This window comes from Rhinatrema bivittatum, chromosome 2 (genome assembly GCF_901001135.1).
Source record: "Rhinatrema bivittatum chromosome 2, aRhiBiv1.1, whole genome shotgun sequence".
NCBI lineage: Eukaryota > Metazoa > Chordata > Amphibia > Gymnophiona > Rhinatrematidae > Rhinatrema > Rhinatrema bivittatum.
The window spans coordinates 440249300-440272496 of record NC_042616.1 but is presented as its reverse complement, the minus strand read 5'-3'; the positions used below and the strand labels follow the sequence as shown (position 1 = coordinate 440272496).

Sequence of the window (23197 nt, the reverse complement as noted above, 5' to 3'; positions counted from 1 at the left end):
GCCATTGGTCGGCCCCTGTCACATGGAAGGAGCAATGGATGGCCCGCACCATTTTCAAAGATCCATTGCTCCTACCATGTGACAGGGGCTGACCAATGGCACCGGTAGCCCCATCACATGGTAAAGGCAAAGGGCCACTGGCACCATTTTGATTCCTGGCAGGCCCGATGGCCCAAGAGTAGAAGATTGCTCCTTGGACACCCGCTGGGCCACCAGGGCTTTCAGTAAGTCTTGGGGGATTGGGATGGTGGGGGGGGGGGGGGGTTGTAATTAAGTAAATTTGAAGGGTTGGGTTGGGTTTCGGTTTGGCTGGCCATCCAGTGCTCCTACCATGTGACAGGGGCCGGCCAATGGCACGGATACCCTGTCACATGGTAAGGGAGAAGGGCCATCGGCGCCATCTTTATGATTGGCAGCCGACGGCCCGAGAATGGGAGATCGCTCCCGGGACCACCACTGGACCACCAGGTAATTTTAAAATGTTTTGGGGGGATCGGGAGGGTGGGGGAAGCTAAGGGGACATTTTTAAAGGGTCGGTGGGGTTTTTTTTTATCGGGCCATTGGCGCCATTTTTGAGTGGCAGCCAAAATGGCGCCAATGGCCCGAGAGTGGGAGATCCATCCCTGCGCCCCCACTGGACCACCAGGTACTCGTAAAAAGTTTTGGGTGGGTTCGGGAGGGTGGGGGAAGGTAAGGGATTAGTTTTATAGGGTCGGGGTGGGTTTAGGGGTTATTTTGGTGTGCCAGTTTTCCCGCCCTCCCCCCAAATAAGTCCCGATAGTGGACACTAATGGGAGTAATGATTTTTCATGATAAATCGTGAAAATTTCTATTGTATCGCGCACTCTAACGATTTTTGACGATTTAAAAAATATCGGACGATTTTTTTAAATCGTCAAAAAACGATTCACATCCCTAGATTCTAATCCACTAAAAATGTAGTAAGAAGCTTTTATTTTGATGTTCTCGATACACATGATTCACCCGTTATTGACTAGTGTGATTACAAGTTCTAATATGCAATATTATTTTTTATAGATTAATTTCAGCGTGGCCCCTGAAACAGGCATGCATTTGCTGAATCATCCATGGTGTCAGGCTTCATGACATCATTTCTTTGGACTTATATAGCAGACAGAATGCTTGGATTGTTTCATTTGGACCAGAGAAGAACTGACATCAAGCTTGGAATTATATTGCTGGTATCTATTCTGCTCCATTAAGAGCTGCCATCAAGTGCTGGAGTTGCAGTGCTTCATTCAAGTCAGAGAAGACAAGCATAGTTATGATTCATGTAAAGGACACATAACATTATTCCTATATTTATCTACAACTAAAAATTATAAAAATGGAACTATGAACTGAGATTAGATATGGTACATTTAATTTAATAAATCTGGTATTTTTATTCTGCTTTCAAGGCAGATTACGTAATGTTTGGTTAATTCAGCTTTTAGCACATTGCATTACAGACCAGCTAGTATATGTTGTAGTGTATCAATACAATAGGTTCTTTTAAGCAGCTATAATTTATAACAAATAAACCATAATTTCTAAAGAAAGGTGTATCAATTCAATTAGTAATTATAGAAGTGAGCTTTTCGAGTCAAAACTGCAATGTTCATTGTCTATATAGTACTCCTTGTGTATGATACCATTAGAAACAGAGATCAGTAAATTATATGCGAGACCTCATCTCCCTTTCTTGCTTTGTTTTCTATACAAAAAGTGCTATGTGTTGTAATGCCAGCAGGCAAATCAATTTGAGAAAGTATCTGAAAACTCATAAAAACTTTACAAGTTGTCAGAAATAATTAAAACAACATCTTTCCAGCAATAAAGTGTCTGGTGTAGTGGTAGTGAAGAGACAACGTTTTCAGGCTCTGTATATCTTCTTAATGTGGATTCCTGGCAGGCAGATATTGTTTGTTACAGTATAAGAATTGATTTCTGTAATATTTCAAGCACAGAAATCTGTCTGAGCCAACAAATAAAACTTGTGCATAACACTCAAATTGGTAAAATAATCCACAACTTGGTCGGGTCAGCAGGGAGTCTGTTCTTCTCTAGCCCCAGCACTTCATCTCCAGATTATGATCATAAAAGTTATGATTGCTGGGGCTTACTAATTCTCTGTATAAAAATCAATTTCTATAGTAATAACATAACAACATAAGATATGCTATACTGGGTCAGGCCAAGGGTCCATCATCTTGACCAGGTGGACGGTAGTATACTATCACTATACGCTTCCCCAATACACAAGGGATTTCTACCCATAAAGATTTGATTGTGCATTTAGTCTCTTGCAGGATCTTTATCCTGTTGGATTCTATGCTATCCATGACAAAAAGCGCCACTCTGCCACCAAGTTGCTCGTCTCTATCATTGTGATATAATTGTTACCCTGGTATAGCATTACCCCATTGGTTATGCTCTTTGTACCCTGTCTCTGAGATGTCAATTAAGTCAATGTCATCAAGTCCAGCATCCTGCATCCAATAGTGACCAATGCAAATCATTCGCTGCTATACACTCTAACTGTCCCATATTACTTCTTAGAATTCTGGCATTAGCATACAAACATTTCAAACTGTATTTTTTGTTTGTATTAACATTCTTCTTATCTGTTGACAGGAATACATTGGAATCTTTTAGCTCCGGTGAGTTTTTATTATTGGACTGCTTTTCTTATTATTGGAACCTCTCTGTTGGGATGCCCTAACTCTAATGCTTCATTAGTATTATTCGAAGATACCTCCCTCAGAGCCATGTGCTGCTGAGAGACTGTCGGCTTTCCCCTTTTTTCTAGTTTAAAAGCTGCTCTATCTTCTTTTTAAAGGTTAGCACCAGAAACCTGGTTCCACCCTGATTAAGGTGGAGCCCATCTCTTCAGAAAATACTCCCCCTTCCCCAAAAGTTTCCCCAGTTCCTTACAAAACTGAATCCCTCTTCCTTGCACCATCATCTTATTCATGCATTGAGGCTCTGGAACTCTGTCTGCCTCTGGAGACCTGTGCATGGAATGGGGAGCATTTCAGAGAGTGCTACCCTGGAGGTTCTGGATTTCAGCTGTTAGGATTTGTAGGTATGTAGGCCCTGGGCCGAGGTGAGAGATGGTACCGCCCACAGGGAAGAGCCCTGTGAGTCTCACCGTCGGCAGGCGAGGTCTCAGCGGACGTCAGACACAGCTGTGGGATAGAGTCTTTATTAGAGAAATAGAAAGGTACTGCCCATGAGGCGGGGAGTGCAGGAGAAAGTCACAGAGTCTGTACAGTGGGGTATACACAAGGGGAATACCTCTGTAGTGAAGATACGGCAATGGTCCGCAGAGCGGGGTACACCGATGAGGCTCCTCAGTAGAGATGATACGGTAGTGATCTGTGGAGCAGGGCACATCAGTGAGGGGTCCTCAGAAGAGATGATATGGTAGTAGTCTGCAGCGTGGGGTACACCGATGAGGATTCCACACTAGAGATGGTACAGTAGTGGCCCGCAGTGCGGGGTACACCAAGGAGGATTCCACACTAGAAATGGTACGGTAGCAGTCCCTAGAGCAGAGGTACTCACAGTAGCAAAGGTTCCAGGAGAAGCCCAGGAAACGGGGCAAGCAGCAATCCAAGGCAGAAGGCCCTCCAAGGAGCGGATAGCCAGAGACGAGGAAGGGCCCCCGAGGAGCGGTTACCCAGAGCGTCTCACGCCAAAGGAGCAGGAACTGGAACGGGAAGTCCGTAGTGAGTGAAGCAGATTCAACAATGAGGGAACTCATTGCCAAGTCATAGGTAGGCAGGGCCAGCTGGCTTAAATGTCCTGGAAGGATGACGTCATCCGGAGGGGACGCCCCCGAGGTTCCCACCATGACGTACTTAAGACTAGTCTGTGTGTGCGCAAGCACGCCTGGGGATTCTGAGGGCAAGATGGCAGTCAGCAGCATCCGCGGTGTCCAGGGAGGCCCAGGAACAGTGGGCAGGCTGGTGATAGCCGGCGGAGGCTGCAACTCTTCCCAACGGAGTCAAAGCTGCAAAGAAGGAGGTGAGCAACAGAGGTTGCAGCTGTCTGCGACTGACGGGCATAACATCAGCTTTCTACCTAAGAACCTAAATTTGGCTTCCAGAACCTCCCTCCCACATTTTTCTATGTCGTTGGTGCCCACAGATACAACAACAGCCAGCTCCTCCCCAGCATTGTCTAAAATCATATCTAGGTGACGTGTGAGGCATGTTACCATGTGATCCTCATTCCCACCAGCCACCAAGTTGTCTACATTCTTAATAATCGAATCACTAACTTGATGGCTGAACCAGCCTTTCCCTCCTGGGCGGTAGCCCTGGGAGATACATCCTCGGTGTGAGAGAACAATGCACCACCTGGAGAGCAGGTTCTTGCTATAGGATAATTTCCTGCTGCACCAGATTAATGCTCTCCAATCAGGAGACCTTCCTCCTCCAAGGCAGCACAGGACTGCCAGACTGGAGTTAGGACTTGGCTACTATGTCCCTGAAGGAATCTTTTATATACCTCTCTGTCTGCTTCAGCTTCTCCAGTCTGCCACTCTAGCCTCCAGAGATAGGACGTGATATCTGAGGGAAAGGAGCTCTTTGCACTGGGTGCACACATGCAACTTCTCACCAGCGGCTAAAAAAATCATACATGTGACACTAGATGCAAAAGATTTTGAGAACAGCATACAAATTATTTTGAGAAAAATCTCATAATTTTGACCTGTGAAAGAATCTCCTAATAATTTACAGCATTATCCGTTACAGACACAGAGGGACTAATTATTATGCTTTTTCCATTAGACATGAACTGGGAGAAGTGCCTTAGTACATGGACTCAATGTTGCGTGCCCTGGCTGCGCTAAGTCCACTGCCGGGCGTGCTCACCTCTCTCTTCCCTCTGGGGGTCCCGGCCCCTACTCGCCGGCTTCAGTCACCCGCACCCCAGATGCCCAGAACCCACATCTCCGGCTCCTTCCAGCTCCCCGGCTCCACAACGTGGCTTGTGTTGGGGCTACGCAGCCTCGGCCTCCTCGGCCCCGTCCCTAGGGGCGCACACAATAGACTGACCTTTAAAGGCGCCGTGGAGGGAAAATGCTCCGCGGCACCCGGCAATGATGTCACCTGAGCCCTGCATATAAGGCAGGGTTCAGTCACTCACTCTTCGCCTTGGCAAACAGGTCGTCACCTTGAGTGAAGCTTGTTGCCGTCCTTGTTCCTGTGCTTGTTCCAGTGTTCCTGCATTCCTGTGTTCCTGTGCCTGTTCCAGATTTCCAGCGTCTGTTCCTGAGTTCCTTCGTTCCTGTGTATTGTTCTACATTCCACTACCCAGGTAATACCTCCTCGGCCTGATACCCGGTACTCACCTCAGCCTGCCTCTGACCTCGCTTGGACTGGTTACCTGGAACTGACCTCTGCTTGCCTATGACCACATTTGGACCGCTACCTGGAACTGACCTCTGCTTGCCTCTGACCATGTTTGGACCGATACCTGGAACTGACCCTTGCTTTGGCTGACCACCCTCGGATGGATACCCTGGCTTTGACCCTTGCACTCCATTCGGACACTCTCTTTGCTCCTCCTGCGTCCACCAGGTCCACTTGCCTTGAAGCTGTCTGCAGCCTTCCTCGAGCTAGACCACTAAGTGCTGCTTACCCTGCCCGGAGCACCTTCAGCTACTGCCGCATATCTGTGATCTCTGGTACTCTCTGTTCCGGTCTGATTCACCTGTTCACTGACAGCTGCGCACCTCTTCTCTTGGTGGGCACACCTCTCCGTCATCTCTCCAGGAGACTCCCAGAGGCCCACCTAAGCCCAGGCAGTCCAGGAATCCAAGGGCTCAACCCGCTGAGCCCCCGGACCATTATTGGTGAAGTTTCTGTCAGCCTCTGTCTCCTCGTGTGCTCCGCCTCCTGGTGCCCTTCAGGCGGCTGTACCAATCCTCCGCCAGGCCAAGGGGCCACCTCCAGTGCAATACCAAAACAGGAAAGCAGCACACTTATATGTGATTTCCAAAAATTAAATTATCTGTACTATGTTCTGTACTCAGCCTGCCACACAAATAGCAGGTACGAGGTACACAAGTACTTTTAAAGCGTGTTCTTTACATTAGTTAATTTTTTAAAAGGAAACAGAGGCCTGTTAACTAAAATGCACTAAAAGTTCATGATAACACTGTAGCAATTTAATGCACTATTTACTAAAGGCTGTAGGTGTTTAGTGAAAAGTATATTAAAGTGCTGCAATAATGCATTCTAAAAACTTGCATTAGTGTGCTGTTTTAGAACAAATCTATTAATGCACGTTAATTCTTCTTTAGTGCAGATTCTGTGGTACTGCAGTCATCATAAGCACACGTTAAAATGCCAGCATTGCCACTAACAACCTTTAGCAAAGGGGCCCCATTCCAGGATGGATTTTCTTTAAAAATGATCTAGAAGTCCTAGGAAAGTTATCGGGAAGTCCCATGAACCTACAAGGGCTATGTGAAAATTGCTCATTTGGCCCTTCAACTTCTTCAGCCTTGGCATTTCAATATCTCCAGAAAATGGAAATCATCCCGATAGCTGCAGTATCCCATCAGATGGGTCTTGTATATTTTATATATATATAGAAACTGTCTGCAGTAAAGCTAGCACAGAAAGAATTTGAGAAGAACATGTAAAAATGTACAAAATACTTTGCAAAAAAAATGATTTAACTTGGTTTATATATCTTTCCTAGGTGACTTATGGCCTGACTCACTAAGACTTTTTCTTCCCATTCTGTGTCTATGGTGGAAAAAAATGCTTAGTAAATCAGGTTGAGTGTGTGTGGTAACAGAACAGAATGAAATTTCCAGGAAAATTCTCCAAAGCCCTTGAAAATAATGCAGGTTGATCTCAGGAATTTCTAGGTCCTCTTAACTCTTCATCTCCTCCAGACAGTTGAGTCAAGAGGATTTCTTGGCGATGTAAAGGACGGAGTAACAAACTGGGGCTCCATCTCCTGCTGGATATCTGCAGAAATAAAAACCTCTGCTAAGTCTGCTAATAGCAACTTGTCTTGCTCAGCTGTTTCAGTACAGATTTTTATGATGGCTTGCAAGGTGTGTTGTCAGCTACAGGACAGCAATATAGATCAGTTTGTATAATAATTGTAACTTATTTACTTAAATCAATGTAAGGAATGATAGCAAGGCTATTTTTTTTTTAATTAAGATAGTTGTATAGAAATTGATTTTTCCCTCGTTAATGTGTTTTATCCAGAAGGTCTACGAGTCCATGATTAATAGTGTGGCTGCAAAATTTCAAAATATGTCTGAAAAAATAAGTAGAGAAAAGCTCAGAAATACATTCACAGAAAAACAAAAAACATATGATTAATATTTTGATTAGAATGCAAACTCACAGAAAGCAAGAAACATAACAAAATGAGGAAACCGTAAGCTCTTGTCTATAACTTGGTTTATATTTGATTTTATGGCTCATTTATTTGCATCTCGTTTAGGTTATTAGATAGGTGAGTCATAAATGTTTTAAATGAAATTAAATTAAAACACTGTATACCATCAGAACATCACCAGTGGCGTAACAAATGACATGAAAACTGCCTTCAGGAATGAAAATTATGTTGACTATATGGTCTGAGAGGAACATTGGAAAAAGTTAAGGTTCTAGAGTGGTATTAACAAGGAGCAAGCATCCATTGGCCTGAAGAGCAAAAGAAAGGAGAAAGAAGCAAAGCGGGAAAAGTATATGAACTTAAATTAGTAGGCACTCACTACCTTTGTCTTGTGAGCCACAACAGGAAATTGGGCCATCAGATGTGAAATGATGGACTTTATCAGTTAATTCACATCAACATGCTTGCAGCTAAACATGACTGTCTGGGCACACAATGGGGTAGATTTTAAAAGGGTTACGCACATACGTTATGCGCGTAACCCTTTAACCCCCCCCCCCTGCGCGCGCCGAGCCTATTTTGCATAGGCTCGGCGGCGCGCGCAAGCCCCGGGATGCGCATAAGTCCCAGGGCTTCCCTGGGGGGGGGCGGCGTCTCGGGGGCATGGCACGGTGGCGCATCATCCGCTGGCATTCCGGGGGATGTGGCCGCGGCCTCCGGACCAGTCCCCAGACCGTAACCTGGCACGCGGGCAGGTGGGCCACGTGCGCGATTTACACCTGCCTCGAGCAGGCGTAACTTTGTTGACAAAGGTAGGGGGGGTGTAGATAGGGCTGGGGGGTGGGTTAGGTAGGGGAAGGGAGGAGAAGGTAGGGGGAGACCGAAGGAAAGTTTGGGAACGGACAGCGGGCGCAAGGCTCGGCACGCACAAGGTGCACAAATGTGCACCCCCTTGCTCGCGCCAACCCCGGATTTTATAAGATACGCGTGGCTACGCGTGTATCTTATAAAATCCGGCGTACGTTTGTTTGCACCTGGTGCGCGAACAAAAGTACGCGCGGGCGCACTTTTATAAAATCTACCCCAATATGTTTTGGATAGATGACTCTCTTTTCCATCATAGTGCCTTCTTTTCATACAGTTGACACTGGGAGTGTAGAAAGAGAGAAGGTATGGAGTCTGTGAGCACAGACCTTACTACAACAATGCATAGCCTCAGTGACATGGAGGGCCTACCAGCATGGATACGAGCAGATGGCATTGTTTCTCAGGAGCAATTTAGCCCTGAGTCCAGGAAAAAGGTTGCTGCCTATATTCTTAAAGCCAGGGATAACATTTTACCTAGAAGAACTGTGTTGTTGCACCTGACAGACCTCATTGTCTTCGACAAAATACAGAGATGATCTCACCCACACTTTCAGTATCAGGAATATTATGGCAGTCTGGACCAGGGGCATGGGCCCGGTCCATGACAGAATGCACAATATCTTCATGCAGTTGTGGCATATTTTGCTGGCAATTTACAACTCACCACATGAGAAGTGTCTTTTCAAAGTGGTATTTTCTCTCATGTTCTTCAGGTCCATGAGATTATTGAATCGTTAGTGTCTTCTAGGAAAGACAAGGTGCAAGGGTAGATTGTTCATGGTATGTTGCAACTGTTTGTATGGCTGCCCAAGATGGATCAGGCTAAGAAGGGGAATTGGTAAGCCTAAGGGCAGTATTAACTTGTGCAGTGCAAAACATGAGGAGAATCCTGCCTCTGAGGATGAGGGGTGTCCGCCCTTTTCTGGTACACCAGTCCTTATTGAAGGTTTACCTATGTTGTTTGGTGATATTTGAAAGATAATTGATGGACATTGGTTTGGATATTGGACATTATGGCACTTATTCATGATTGTACATTCGGAATGATGGTATATAAATAAATAAATATGATATGATGTTCAATTTTGGGCCTCTGCAAATATTTTGGTTTCCAGATTACCTGCACAGCTTGCTCAGAGACCAGGGTAATGACAAATCTGTGTTCTTTTAAGCTTCTCAGGGAGGAAAAGGGAGTTTGAGCAACAACTATCATTATGTTCTTACCACAATGCTTCCCTAAAAAAATCTGTAAAATCACATAATTATATATCATACTTTAAAAAATATACAACATAATACAAATATGTTTTTAGAAATCATGTTACATTGTCTGATGAATGTGCTGTCTATGATTTTTGGAGATAGACTGTAATAAAATAAAACCAGAATACACCTAAATTTATCAGTTAAAAGAAATTCATACTAGATTGGTTGAAGGCAATCTCTGAAATGGCTGGTTGGGTTTAACTGTAATGTTTCCCCTTATTATTCACCACAGGAGAAAATTAAAATTATGTTGTCTCTTCAGCAACAGTGACATGCCTCCATTACTAGGCACTTTGCGAGTAACGCAAAACTCTGGAAAAATTCACTCAGAACCCATCTGGAAAACCTGCAATATCAAAACAGCATGAACTTCCAGACTTTCTATTTTAGTATTTAAGTTACTATTTTGTTTTAGCTGTTTTACTTGATTATATTGATTATATTGATATATTTTACGACCTAATGTTTGATATAAATTGTAGCTATTTTAAAATGTTGCAATTTATTTAAAAACTTTTGTCTGAATTATATTTATTTTCTCACTTTTATGCATTTTAAACTGTTATGCTGGTATGTCTTAGTGACGGTATAGAAAACATAATAAATAAATAACTAAACTCAAACAGCAATATCCTTGTATGACAAGGTAACACTATAAATATTCTACCAGACTCTAAAACACCAATAAGCCTTCTAGTGGTAGCACAAGTTGGAGTACTACAGATCCCAACACAGAACCTAACACTATCAGAATACTTCACCTCAGTCACATATACAGAACACCGACCCTCACCAAATACAGAATAAGGGTTAACAAATTAGAAATAGACATAAAAATTGAATTCTTTTTTGTTTTGCAATCCACTGTTTTTTTTCCCCTCGTTCCTGTTCCCTGCAGACAACAGGAAAGGGATAAAACAAGAGAAGAGGAAGTGCTGGCATCAGAGAGCTCTTCTTTGCTTTCCACTGTGCTTTGCTACTCCAGCCTCAACCCCCCTCCCGCCCCCCATCCTATTCTTGCATGCTTCCTGGGAGGGGAGGGGCTGAAGCAGGAAGCAGAAGGCTGTTCTTTGCTGCTTGAGATTTGGGGTACTGGCCAACAGAGTCTTTGGGGAAGAGCCCAGTATGTTCACATAATGGCCCCCCTGTTATGCCCATAAATAAAAGCCAACTTAATGAATTATTTTTCCAGCAACCTTCATATAGCAAAGGGTCCTGGATATTAACCTGGTAACCCTTTAAGAGCTAGAAGCTTCTTCGTGCTGTGAATATAATCATCGGTTGCTTTAGAAATGTAAACATATAGGGGCAGATTTTTAAAGGGTTACATGCATAAGATACGCTCATAACCCCCAAAAAGCTGCCCCTTCCACCACCTGCGCACGCCGAGCCAATCTTGCATAGGCTCAGCAGTGCGTGCGAGCCCCGGGACGCGCGTAAGCCCTGGGGCTTTCCTGGGGGGGGGCGTGTTGGGGGCATGTCGGGGGCGTGTTGTGGCCGGCGCGTCATCGGGGTCATTCCGGGGCAGGGCTGTGGGCATGGTTCCAGCCCAGGGGCATTCTGGGAGCATGGCCGTGGCCTCCAGACCAGCCCCCGGACCGGAACATGGCGCACTGGCAGCCATGCCTCTTCCTCCAGCCTTCATTTCCTTCTGCCAGCCGGCAGAAGGAAATGAAGGCTGGAGGAAGAGGCATGGGAAGTATAGATCAGGAGCGCAGAGAAGGATGGAAAGAGTCATAGGAACACTCTTCCGTCTCCTAATATGTTTCATTTGAATACTGACAATTTGCCCATTTCATGTGAAATGGGCAAATTGTCAGTATTCACGCCAAACACATGAGTAAACAGACTCATGAAACATTCATGTGCTCATTGAGAACTGGATTTATAGCACCACAACGCAGAAATGCTTGCTGTTGTTCATGTGTCATAACCAATGAATGTATAAGGAAAAAGAACCTCATTCTAGCGCTTAAAATCTTTCTCTTAAGTTGTGATGTTACTTTGCAAAGGAAGGATCAGAAGACTAGACAGTATGACCTGCATGAATAATAGATTTCCACTTTCACAAGTCTGTTGCTTAAACTGCTAACAGACATTTAGAAGAAAACAAAGCAGAAGTAAAATGTCACATTTAATACATGACATGCACAGAATAGAAACAGTTTTCATCAGGTCTGGATTTAGGCCTAGGCAACATAGGTAACTGCCTAGGGGTAGGGCTTCTCCACCCGGTCCTTGTGACCCACCTAGCCAGTCAGGTTTTCAGGCTATCCACAAGGAATAGACATAAAACAGAGGCAGTGCATGCAAATCGACCTCATGCCTATTCTTTGTGGGTATCTTGAATACCCGACTGGCTAGGTGGGCTCTGAAGAAGGGGTTAAGAACCACTGGCCTAGAGCAGTAGATTTTGAAGGTAGCAATATGCAGGCCCAAGAGGAGCGTGCTTATTCTTGCTTTAGGGCCATGTGCTGGCACAGCTTCAAAAGGCAGCTACCATGGCACTATGCCTATAGGCTGCAAAACCTTAAATCCGGCACTGGTTTTTATATATAAAATTGTCCTTTATTAAGCGAGCACATATAATGCAGAATCCAGAAAGATATGACCTTCCAATGTTGAATGAGGAATCTTATAGCAAAGTGGTTATAAAATATGGAAATGGCACACACATTTTTGCTTAGGATCCCTGCAATTCTTCTCATAATAAAATGCAATTTGAAATGGAAATTTTGTACGTGATTCCTCGTTGGATTGTACATAACCTGTGCTTCACACGTGTTACTTTGCATCCATTTATATTTGGTGAAAGGCACAATCTGTGATTGATTGAAGTGAGGCCTAAAGGCCAAATTCTCCTTAGCAATAAACATGTTTTAACTTCAGGTGTCTTAAGGGTATTCCACCAATTATGTATATTAGGGGAACATCAATAACCATTTCATTTTTCACCCTTTTTCATTTTCTTTTTGTGTTTAGTTAGGGGGATTTTTTTTGTTTTCTAAAATTTTTCATTTAGTGCATACTATTTTGATTTAGTGCACACTAAATGGACTTAGTGCCGACTACTCGAGTTGTAATAGTATGCACTAACTCAAATAGTGCTAGGTCCATTTAGTGCACACTAAAATTTGTTTTTAAAATATGAAATTTTGTGAATATTTTTATCATTTCAGTTTAGAAATGAAATAGGCAATGTCAAAGACATTGCTTTTTTCTTTAAAAACAAAAGTTCTTCCTTATATATATATATATAAAGATTGGACATTTTTAGAGTACTTCAGCTTTATTTGAAGGCAAATTATTGTATGAATGTATATATTTTTTTCTTCAATTAAGGTCGAAGTCCTTTAAAAACGTGCACTCTTTGAGAGCTACTACACTTGCTGCATAGCTACCGGACATAGCACAGCAGCGTAAGGTTTGCCTTTTAGAGCCGGTGTATACAGGGAAATTGACCCAGATTACTGCATTGCTCCATGCTTCTTGCTGTTATTTATTTATGTTTTGTTTATTCAGTGGTCTTGATCTTCTTTCACTTCACTGCAGTGCTTTAAGGGCAAACCATAAAATAGAATGATCTTCTTGTTAAGGGTAACCAAGGAAGTCAGGTATTTTTATACACACTGCCTCCTCCATGGGTAGTGCACTCTCAGAGACCAGGAAGCTAGCGAGGAGGAAAGGTCCCTTAGCTGGGAGAATCTGCTATACAGAAAAGAAAGTGGAGAGGATGGCAGGAGAAGGGGGAAAAGTAACCTCTCAACTTCTGGCACAACAGCTTGGGGGTCCTATTTTCAAAGCTTTTCTGCTATTCTGTTTCTAAGCAGAGCTCATGAACATGTGCATTTATCGATTCTATAAGATTATGTTTACCTGGAGAGAGACTTAGGCATCCGAGTAGAAGTGTTACTGTGTACTGCTTCACTTAAGGAAGGAAGCCCCTAGCACATTATTGATTTATCAAATACATTTTGTCTCCTGAGGACTCAATCAGAGCTGGAAATGCAAAATATGTTATGTGACTTAAAATACTGGAATGCTACTGTACGGTAACTCCACAATCTGAAAAACCTCTGGGACCTAAATGAAAACTTTTTAGAAATCTTGCCTTGTCAGATGCAACAACATTTTCATTGCCTTTGGACTTTTTATATTTTTTTTTAGGTGTACAGACTGCTGTGGTACCATGGACTTTATTGAGCAATTAAAAAATATACACAAGTGAAAATAGTTTCTTTGTTTTCAGTAATTTCAAAATTGACTTTCTTTCCAGTCGAAGAGCCCAGTTCCAGATATGAACAGGGCACTTCTTTTTTCCTACAGTAAACGGGCACAACTTGCTCAGTTCCAAGTATTCATTTATTGTTACTGTTGCTGTGTTTACACTGTGTTTCCAGTTGATCAGGAATTAAAACCATTTTCCCGTGGTGATAACTAAGTTGTTCTTTCTGATTCTATTTCTCCATAGAGTTCCGCTAGTTTTTTAAACTCTGGTCCCCAGTCATCAAGGTAAGTATAATCCTGCTCAGAGTGTGTAGTGATTGAATCCAGAGAGCTGATGGAGCCGGCTTCTGATCTGTGCCCCTCGTAGGCGTAGGTCTGAAGTGAGTCATATGGGGGCACACTTGGATCAAGATCTGCCTCGGCCAGTCTTTGCCTAATGAATTCCTGAACGTCTATGGTGTCCTGATTGGAGGGAGTCGGGTGTTTAGGTGTGCACATCACTTCGGGCCTGACATCTCTCCGGTACTTCAGCTCCTCAGCAGCCGATGGGTTTCGCAAAGCTGTAATATCAAATGCTTCAGTGTCTTCCTCCCCACCACCTTCATCATCATAGGTGACCACGTTTTCTCGAACATCTTCCTCAGAAATGATCAGGGGCTCTTTTTTGCTTCGTCTTAGTGTGATGAAAAGGACCACAATTGCTGAAAGGAAAATTGAAGAAATTAGGTTAGGTGGCTGAAGGTTATGGTGAGGTACTTCAACTCAAGAGGTCAATATGCAAAATTGGGAGTTAGGCAGACAACAGGCAAAATTTGAAGATTTCCTCCCACCAAGTGGATACATTTTTGTGTGCACAACTCATTGTTTGCATTACATTGACCCACATAAAAGAGGTGGCACTGGGGGAAGGGGGCATTCAAATTGTGTGGCCAATGAATGCACATATGGAATGGTCTCTGACTAAAGTTATGTGCTTAAATCTGGTCAGAAAAATACCTCTCCTAAAGTTTCCGGATAAGATATGCACATAACTTTATCCAGATATATGCAGCAGTAGACATATATGGGTAAGTCCCACTGAATATCCAGATAAAGTTATATGCATAACTTAACCTGTTCATTGGCTCTCTGCATATTGACCGCTCAGTAAACAGCATCTTACTGTTGATTTAATGCATTTAGAAAGGGATTTTGTACTTCTTTTTTCACTTTGCTAAGAACTGTATTTGTTATTATTTCTGTCCTGCAGTATAATGATGAGTATGCTTATCTTGGGATACTATTTATCTTGCATACACATTTCACAATACCCTTAACGAGGCTGTGGTTAATTATTAATCACTATGTTCTGCTGTCTTTCAGTTGTCTGGTATGTGAGATATTGTTTTACCATGCAACAAATCAGCCAACAGAATATACCAGACAAGTGGCTGGTGACTGCTCCTGTAATTCCATGAGCTATCTTGCTTCTATTTCACAGGCATCATTAAATATTCAACATAAAGTATTACGTACAGAATCTACAGTTTCAAGCACAGTCCTCTACAGAGTTAACATAAGCTAGTCTCCTTAAAATAAGGTGGCATTTACTTCCAATTTGACTTTGTATTGAAAAGAAGAACAATAATGAAAGCCCTTTTCATGCGTAAAATAACTTTTTTCCTACCCTTACTGAGGGCCATATTAACCATACTTTTCTACCATGCAGGTAATTTTCACTGCATTGTAAATAGGCATTCCTGGGGGTGGTTAGAGGATAGGGATGAAACAACATGCATTTTTATATAATCAAAACTATGCATGATTTTTTTTTGTGCACTTGAAAAAATAACCTACAGAGAAGGTAGGAACAAATCTCTGTGGGAACTTTTGCAGGCAAATTTCTACTTTAGCTTTGATTATTGGTGCAAACCCAACAGGTAAGAAATACCTGCAGAGTTTACACCAACACGCAATATTGATCACTATTCCCTGGGACAACATGGCATTCACACTCACTGTTAAATATGCATTTATATTCTACAACTATTCAACTGTTGAAGATTATAGTTGAAAAAATATCTCAAATAACAATGTTTACTAGGGATAGGAAGAAGAAAAAAAATTGTTTCATTTATTATTTCATTTTCAGGGGTTTGATTTTCCATAAATTTTGTTTTGTCAAATGTTTATTTAGTTCATTTAGTAAAAAAACAAAACAAAAAAAAGTTATTTAAACCAAAAACCCCAAAAACAACAACAAAAAAGAAATGGGACCTCTCAGGACAATCCCATGTGAAGAAATGCAGGGGCCAGGATCCTCCCTGGCCCCCAGTTCCCTGGTACAGGAGGATCAGATGCCAAGGCCTAGGCCCAGACTGAAGCCTGGTCCTTGCATAGGCCTGAGCAGTAGTAGATCACCAAGACTTTGGTCAACGTCCTATGCAAGACCCAGGCCTTAAGGCCTGGACCCAACAACTTGGCCTTGGCCTAGCCTGTGGCCAGGCCCCAGCCTGATGCTGTGACCCAGTCTGGAGGTTGGGTCCTGATGCCAGGGCCTCAGCCTAGATCCAGGTCTGATGCTGGAACCCAACTTGGAGACTGGGTTTCAATGCCAGCACCCAAGCTAGGTCTGATGCTGTGATCTGGTCCAGAGACCAGTTGCTGACGCTGGGGCTTTGACCCGGACCAAGGCCCTGAGGTCAAGTCCCTATACCTGGGGCTCAGGATCAGGCCTTGGAGCCCAAGCCTTGAGCAAATTCTCTTCCATTCTTCAATCTTCAGCATGTGAAGTCAACTGATGCCTTCCTCTGCAGTCACACTGGAATTAATTAATTCCAGCACATTCACCCCAGTGGATGGCACCATTTTGATGTATGGCATTTGCTCGGGTCTAGGCTGTGGTTTATGTGTCGGGCAGTGGCCTATGTCTAGGTGAGGACCCAGACCCAGCCTTAGGTCTAGGCCTAGGCCCAGGCCCTGGCATTGTGCTCTGGCTAAGGTTGAGGCCCTTGCTTTAGGCCTTTGCCTATTCTCTAGGTGAGGCCCTGGCTTTAGGCCTGGGCTTAGGCCTGACAGTTCTATTTTGATTTCATAATGAAACGTGAAAACCAGCAAGTTGGATTTTCAATAATTTTGCTTTGATGATGAAATCAAATGAAATAGGAAATTTTATCTAATTTCCTATTTCATTTCTTTTAAATACCCATCCCTACTGTTTACTACCAAAGGCATTCCTGGTATTACCCACTTCAGGGCCATAAGAAAAATGTATAGTTTCATAAGAAGCAATGTTATTCCATTTATAAAAGTATAATGGAAATACATTGTCTTTAAGACACCTATTTTCTCCTATAGCTGTACAATTCATCAATAATCAGTAGTATCCTCTTGACTGAATCTGGTGAATATAATCCACATGATATATTTGGCTGAACAGCACAATAAGTTTTATGTAGAATGAAGATGTTTGCTGTGCTACCTCCTTTGCACAGAAATACTTCAGCCACGGACATTCTCATTGTTCTTTAAATTCTTCCAAACACTCATTCACTTGAGAAGTGATTAGCATACTACTATGTATTGTACTAAGAACATAAGAACATGCCATACTGGGTTAGACCAAGGGTCCATCAAGCACAGCATCCAGTCTCCAACAGTGGCCAATCCAGGCCATAAGAACCTGGCAAGTTCCCAAAAACTAAGTCTATCCCATCTTATTGCTGCTAGTAATAGCAGTGGCTATTTTCTAAGTCAACTTAATTAATAGCAGGTAATGGACTTCTCCAAGAACTTATCCAATCCTTTTTGAAGCCCAGCTACACTAACTGCACTAACTACATCCCCTGGCAACAAATTCCAGAGTTTAATTGTGTGTTGAGTGAAAAAGAACTTTCTCCAATTAGTTTTAAATGTGCCACATGCTAGCTTCATGGAGTGCCCCCTAGCCTTCTATTATCCGAAAGAGTAAATAACTAAATATATATTCTGGCTATGGCAAAACAATTAGTAAGTGCCTGAGAAAAAGTATGGGAAAGGTCTGCTATAAAGTGGATGATGGATTGAATAGTTTTGGTCAATATCAATATAAATCCAATGCAATAGAAGTTTGGAGGGAAAAATAACCCATGCTGTAGTTGCACAATGTTGGCTTCCATGTTAGAAGTTACCATCCAGGAAAACTATCTAAGCGTCAAAGTGGATAATACATTGAAGTAATTGGCTCAGTGTAACACACAGTAACACAGTAATGATGGCAGAAAAGGACCAAGTGGTCCATCCAGTCTGCCCAGCAAGCTTCTTATAGTACTAGTATCTACCATGCTGAGCAAGTTACCCCCATGTTTCTCTTAAGCATAGTAACTGCTATTCCATGCAGTTATCCTCAAACCTTATGATAACGCATAAAAAATTCTTGCTAGCAACATTTTTAATGAGTCATGAGCCTTCTTGAAAATTCAGACAGTGTGGCTTGATATGCTTTGCTTATGGACTTGGCTGTAGAAGCAGCCCTGTGCTTTTCTCTCTTATGTCTGCACATCAGTACCCCAGACCATAAAAGTCAAGGCCCATGTTGGTTGCTGTCTGAATCCAATTCCCCTTCCCCCACCATTGAAGAGGAGGCCCTTGTTGTTTACTGTCTGAATCCAATTCCACTTTTACCCTGCCATCGAATTGGAGAGTAATGTTACAGTTGCATCAAAAGTATCAAGGCTTATTGGTTAAGGGTAGTAATCTCCATGTCTTCTGTTAAGGGTAGTACCTGCTGCACCAGCAAGTTACCCCCATGCACAGTTTTCTTTAATTCTGTCCTCTAGCCTTTAGGGATCCATAGTGTTTATCCCATGCCCCTTTGAATTTTTTTACTGTTTTAATCACCACCTCCTCTGGATGGACATTTCAGGCATCTACCACCCTCTCCTTGAAGAAATATTTCCTGACATTAGCTCTGAATCATCCCACTGGGAGTTTCATTCTGTGACCCCGAGTTCTACTGATTTCTTTCCAAATGGAACAGGTTCAAAGTTTGTGCATCATTAAAATCTTTCAGGTGTCTGAAGGTCTGTATCATATCTCCCCTGCACCTTCTCTCTTCCAGGGTGTACAAATTCAGATCCTACAGCCTCTCCTTATAAGTCTTCTAATACTGATACAGCAATTTGGTTGCCCTTCTTTGGTCCTTGTCAATTCTGTCTCTATCCTTTTTGAGATATGATCTGCAGAACTGAACATAGTACTCCAGGTGAGGCATCACCAAGGGCCTATACAAGGGCATTATCACCTCCTTTTTCTTACTAATTTTTCCAATTTCTATGTAGCCTAGCTTTCTTCTGGCTTTAGCTATCACCTTCTCATATTGCTTTGCCATCTTCAGATTATCAGACAAAATTACCCCAACATCTCTCTCTTGGTCAGTGCATATATATATATATTTCCCCACCCATCATATACAGCTCTTTTGGATTACCACATCTCAGATACATGACTGTACTTCTTGGCATTGAATCCCTGCTGCCAAGCCTTTGACTACTGTTCAAGCTTTCTTAAATCACTTTTCATTCTCTCTACTCCTTCAGGAGTGTCCACTCTGATGCAGACTTTAGTAACATCTGCAAATAGACAAACCATTACCTATTATCCCTTACGCAAAGTTGCTCACAAATATATTAAGCAGAACCGGTCCCTACAGCGATCCCAGTGATACTCCACTTAACACAGCTCTTTCTTCCGAGTAGGCTCCATTACCATTGCACGCTGACTCCTATCAGTCTTCCACTCTGGTGCTCACTCCAAGGCTTCTCATTTCATTCACAAGTCTCCTATGAGGGACTGTATCAAAAGCTTTGCTGAAATCCAAGTAGATCACATTGAGTGTTCTTTCTCAATCCAATTATCTGGCCACCAAATAAAAAAAATCTATTAGTTTTGTCTGACAGGACTTTCTTCTGGTGAATCCATATTGCTCAGGTCCAGCAACCCTCTTGATTGAAGTTAGTAAACTATCCTTTCTTTCAGCAGAGTCTCCTTTAATTTTCTCACCACTGAGGTAAGGCTAACTGGCCTGAAGTTTCCAGCCTCCTCTCTGTTTTCACTCTTGAAAAGAGGGACCACTGCAGCTCTTCTCCAAATCTGTGGCACCACTCCCATTTCCAAAGATCTACTGAATAGGGATGTGCGTTCATTTAAAACAAATGCAGAAAATCCTATAAAAAAGGGGAATTTGTTTCATTCCGAGGGCCTCAAAACAAATTGAGGTACTCCTGAATAGGGATGTACATTGCCTAATTCGGGAGAACCGAAAAATGATTGAATTTTTTCCCCATTAGTGTGCACTAATTCTGCCACGTTAGCGCACGCTATCAGGAGATAGCACACACTAATGGGAGTTACCGCACACTAACTCCCGGTAGTGAGCACTAAAGCGAAAATTGGGGTCCCCCCAAAAATACCCAAACTGTGGGAAAAACAAAATTCCCATTGGGGGGGGGGGGGGGGCCCAAAATGAAGCCTGACATGAACTATTATCCCGAAACACATCTCTACTCCCGAATGAAATGAACCTTATTCATTGCATTTGTTTTAGATTAATGCATTGGGCTTGGGCCTAGGTTTGAGACCGGAGCCTCACCTAGGGCAGAGGCGGAAGCCCACAGCAGGAGCTGCACCTAGGCCCAAGTGTGATGCCAGATCCTCAGCCTAGGTCTGGGCTGACGTCGGCGCATCAGCTGAGACTCGAGTTCCACCTTGAACTATCTCTTACCTGAGAGTTTCTTTGTTTTTTCCATTTGCTTTTTTTTTTTTTTTTTTTAATGTTTGATTTGCTTTTTTCACACCAAGGAAACAAATCAAACATTCCATGAACCAAAAATTTGTGGGAAAAAAACTGAAAAAGAAAAACGAATATTGTTTCCCTGCACACAACTAGTATTGAACAAGTCATTCAGTGGACCCTCAAGCAGATCTCTGAGCTCCCTCAGTTTCCTGGGATGAAACTCATCCGTCTTCATGGCCATGTCCACTGTTAGTTTTCCTTGCTCTTCCCATACATTCTCTTCTGTAAATGGAGTTTCAATTACCCAGTCATAAGAACATAAGAAAATGCCATACTGGGTCAGACCAAGGGTCCATCAAGCCCAGCATCCTGTCTCTAACAGTGGCCAATCCAGGCCATAAGAACCTGGCAAGTACCCAAAAACTAAGTCTATTCCATGTAACCATTGCTAATGGCAGTGGCTATTCTCTAAGTGAACTTAATAGCAGGTAATGGACTTCTCCTCCAAGAACTTATCAAATCCTTTTTTAAACAAAGCTGTATTAACTGCACTAACCACATCCTCTGGCAACAAATTCCAGAGTTTAATTGTGCGTTGAGTAAAAAAGAACTTTCTCCGATTAGTAATCCTACTCTCTGTTTCCTGTCTTTTAGCCAGTTTGCAATCCACAAAAGGACATCGCCACCTATCCCATGACTTTTTACTTTTCCTAGAAGCCTCTCATGAGGAACTTTGTCAAACGCCTTCTGAAAATCCAAGTATACTATACCGGTTCACCTTTATCCACATGTTTATTAACTCCTTCAAAAAAGTGAAGCAGATTTGTGAGGCAAGACTTGCCCTGGGTAAAGCCATGCTGACTTTGTTCCATTAAACCATGTCTTTCTATATGTTCTGTGATTTTGATGTTTAGAACACTTTCCACTATTTTTCCTGGCACTGAACTCAGGCTAACCGGTCTGCAGTTTCCCGGATCACCCCTGGAGCCCTTTTTAAATATTGGGGTTACATTTGCTATCCTCTAGTCGTCAGGTGCAATGGATGATTTTAATGATAAGTTACAAATTTTTACTAATGGGTCTGAAATTTCATTTTTTAGTTCCTTCAGAACTCTGGGGTGTATACCATCCGGTCCAGGTGATTTACTACTCTTCAGTTTGTCAATCAGGCCTACCACATCTTCTAGGTTCACCGTGATTTGATTCAGTCCATCTGAATCATTACCGATGAAAACCTTCTCCATTACGGGTACCTCCCCAACATCCTCTTCAGTAAACACCGAAGCAAAGAAATAATTTAATCTTTCCGCGATGGCCTTATCTTCTCTAAGTGCCCCTTTAACCCCTTGATCATCTAACGGTCCAACTGACTCCCTCACAGGCTTTCTGCTTCGGATATATTTAAAAAAGATTTTACTGTGAGGTTTTGCCTCTACAGCCAACTTCTTTTCAAATTCTCTCTTAGCCTGCCTTATCAATGTCTTACATTTAACTTGCCAATGTTTATGCTTTATCCTGTTTTCTTCTGTTGGATCCTTCTTCCAATTTTTGAATGAAGATCTTTTGGCTAAAATAGCTTCTTTCACCTCCCCTTTTAACCATGCCGGTAATTGTTTTGCCTTCTTTCTACCTTTGTTAATGTGTGGAATACATCTGGACTGTGCTTCTAGAATGGTATTTTTTAACAATGACCATGCCTCTTGGACATTTCTTACTTTTGTAGCTGCTTCTTTCAGTTTTTTTCTAACAATTTTTCTCAGTTTATCAAAATTTCCCTTTTGAAAGTTTAGCACGAGAGCCTTGGATTTGCACACTGTTCCTTTTCCAGTCATTAAATCAAATTTGATCATATTATGATCACTATTGCCAAGCGGCCCCACCACCGTTACCTCTCTCACCAAGTCCTGTGCTCCACTGAAAATTAGATCTAAAATTGCTCCCTCTCTCGTCGGTTCCTGAACCAATTGCGCCATAAAGCTATCATTTATTCCATCCAGGAACGTTATCTCTCTAGCGTGACCCGTTGATACATTTACCCAGTCTATATTGGGGTAATTGAAGTCTCCCATTATTACTGCACTACCAATTTGGTTAGCTTCCCTAATTTCTCTTAGCATTTCACTGTCCATCTCACCATCTTGACCAGGTGGACGGTAGTATACCCCTATCACTATAGTCTTCCCTGACACACAAGGGATTTCTACCCATAAAGATTCAATTGTGCATTTAGTCTCGTGCAGGATGTTTATCCTGTTGGACTCTATACCATCCCAGACATAAAGCGCCACACCTCCTCCTGAGTGCTCCTCTCTGTCATTGCGATATAATTTGTACCCTGGTATAGCACTGTCACATTGGTTATCCTCTTTCCACCATGTCTCTGAGATGCCAATTAAGTCTATGTCATCATTTACTGCTATACATTCTAATTCTCCCATCTTACTTCTTAGACTTCTGTTAACCAGCAATGGTCCTTCTCCAGGGTCTTCTTTAGTGAATATTTAGCTGAAATATTTGTTTAACATTTCAGCCATTTCTTGTCTCTATCCACACAGTACTCCTTGTCACCTTTCAATTTTTCTATATCACCTTTGGTCTCCCTATTTTCTCTGATATATCTGAAAAATGTTTTATCACCTCACTTTACCTCTTTGGCAATCCTTTCTTCTACTTAACCTTTTGCTTTCCTGATTTCTTTCTTCA

The 23197-nt window shown here is 42.5% G+C and overlaps 1 protein-coding gene across 3 annotated transcripts in view; it reads right to left on the bottom strand.

Annotated features, from left to right (window-relative positions):
- Positions 1 to 13703: 13703 nt before the first annotated feature.
- The window catches only part of CDH18 (cadherin 18), a 1107921-nt gene continuing 1098427 nt past the window's right edge, over positions 13704 to 23197 (bottom strand). For all 3 annotated transcript variants that reach the window (XM_029590319.1, XM_029590320.1, XM_029590321.1), the window contains one exon: positions 13704 to 14444. In XM_029590319.1, the coding sequence (XP_029446179.1) occupies positions 13954 to 14444 (491 nt within the window). In that variant the 3' untranslated portion in view covers positions 13704 to 13953. The remainder of the gene's footprint in view (positions 14445 to 23197) is intronic.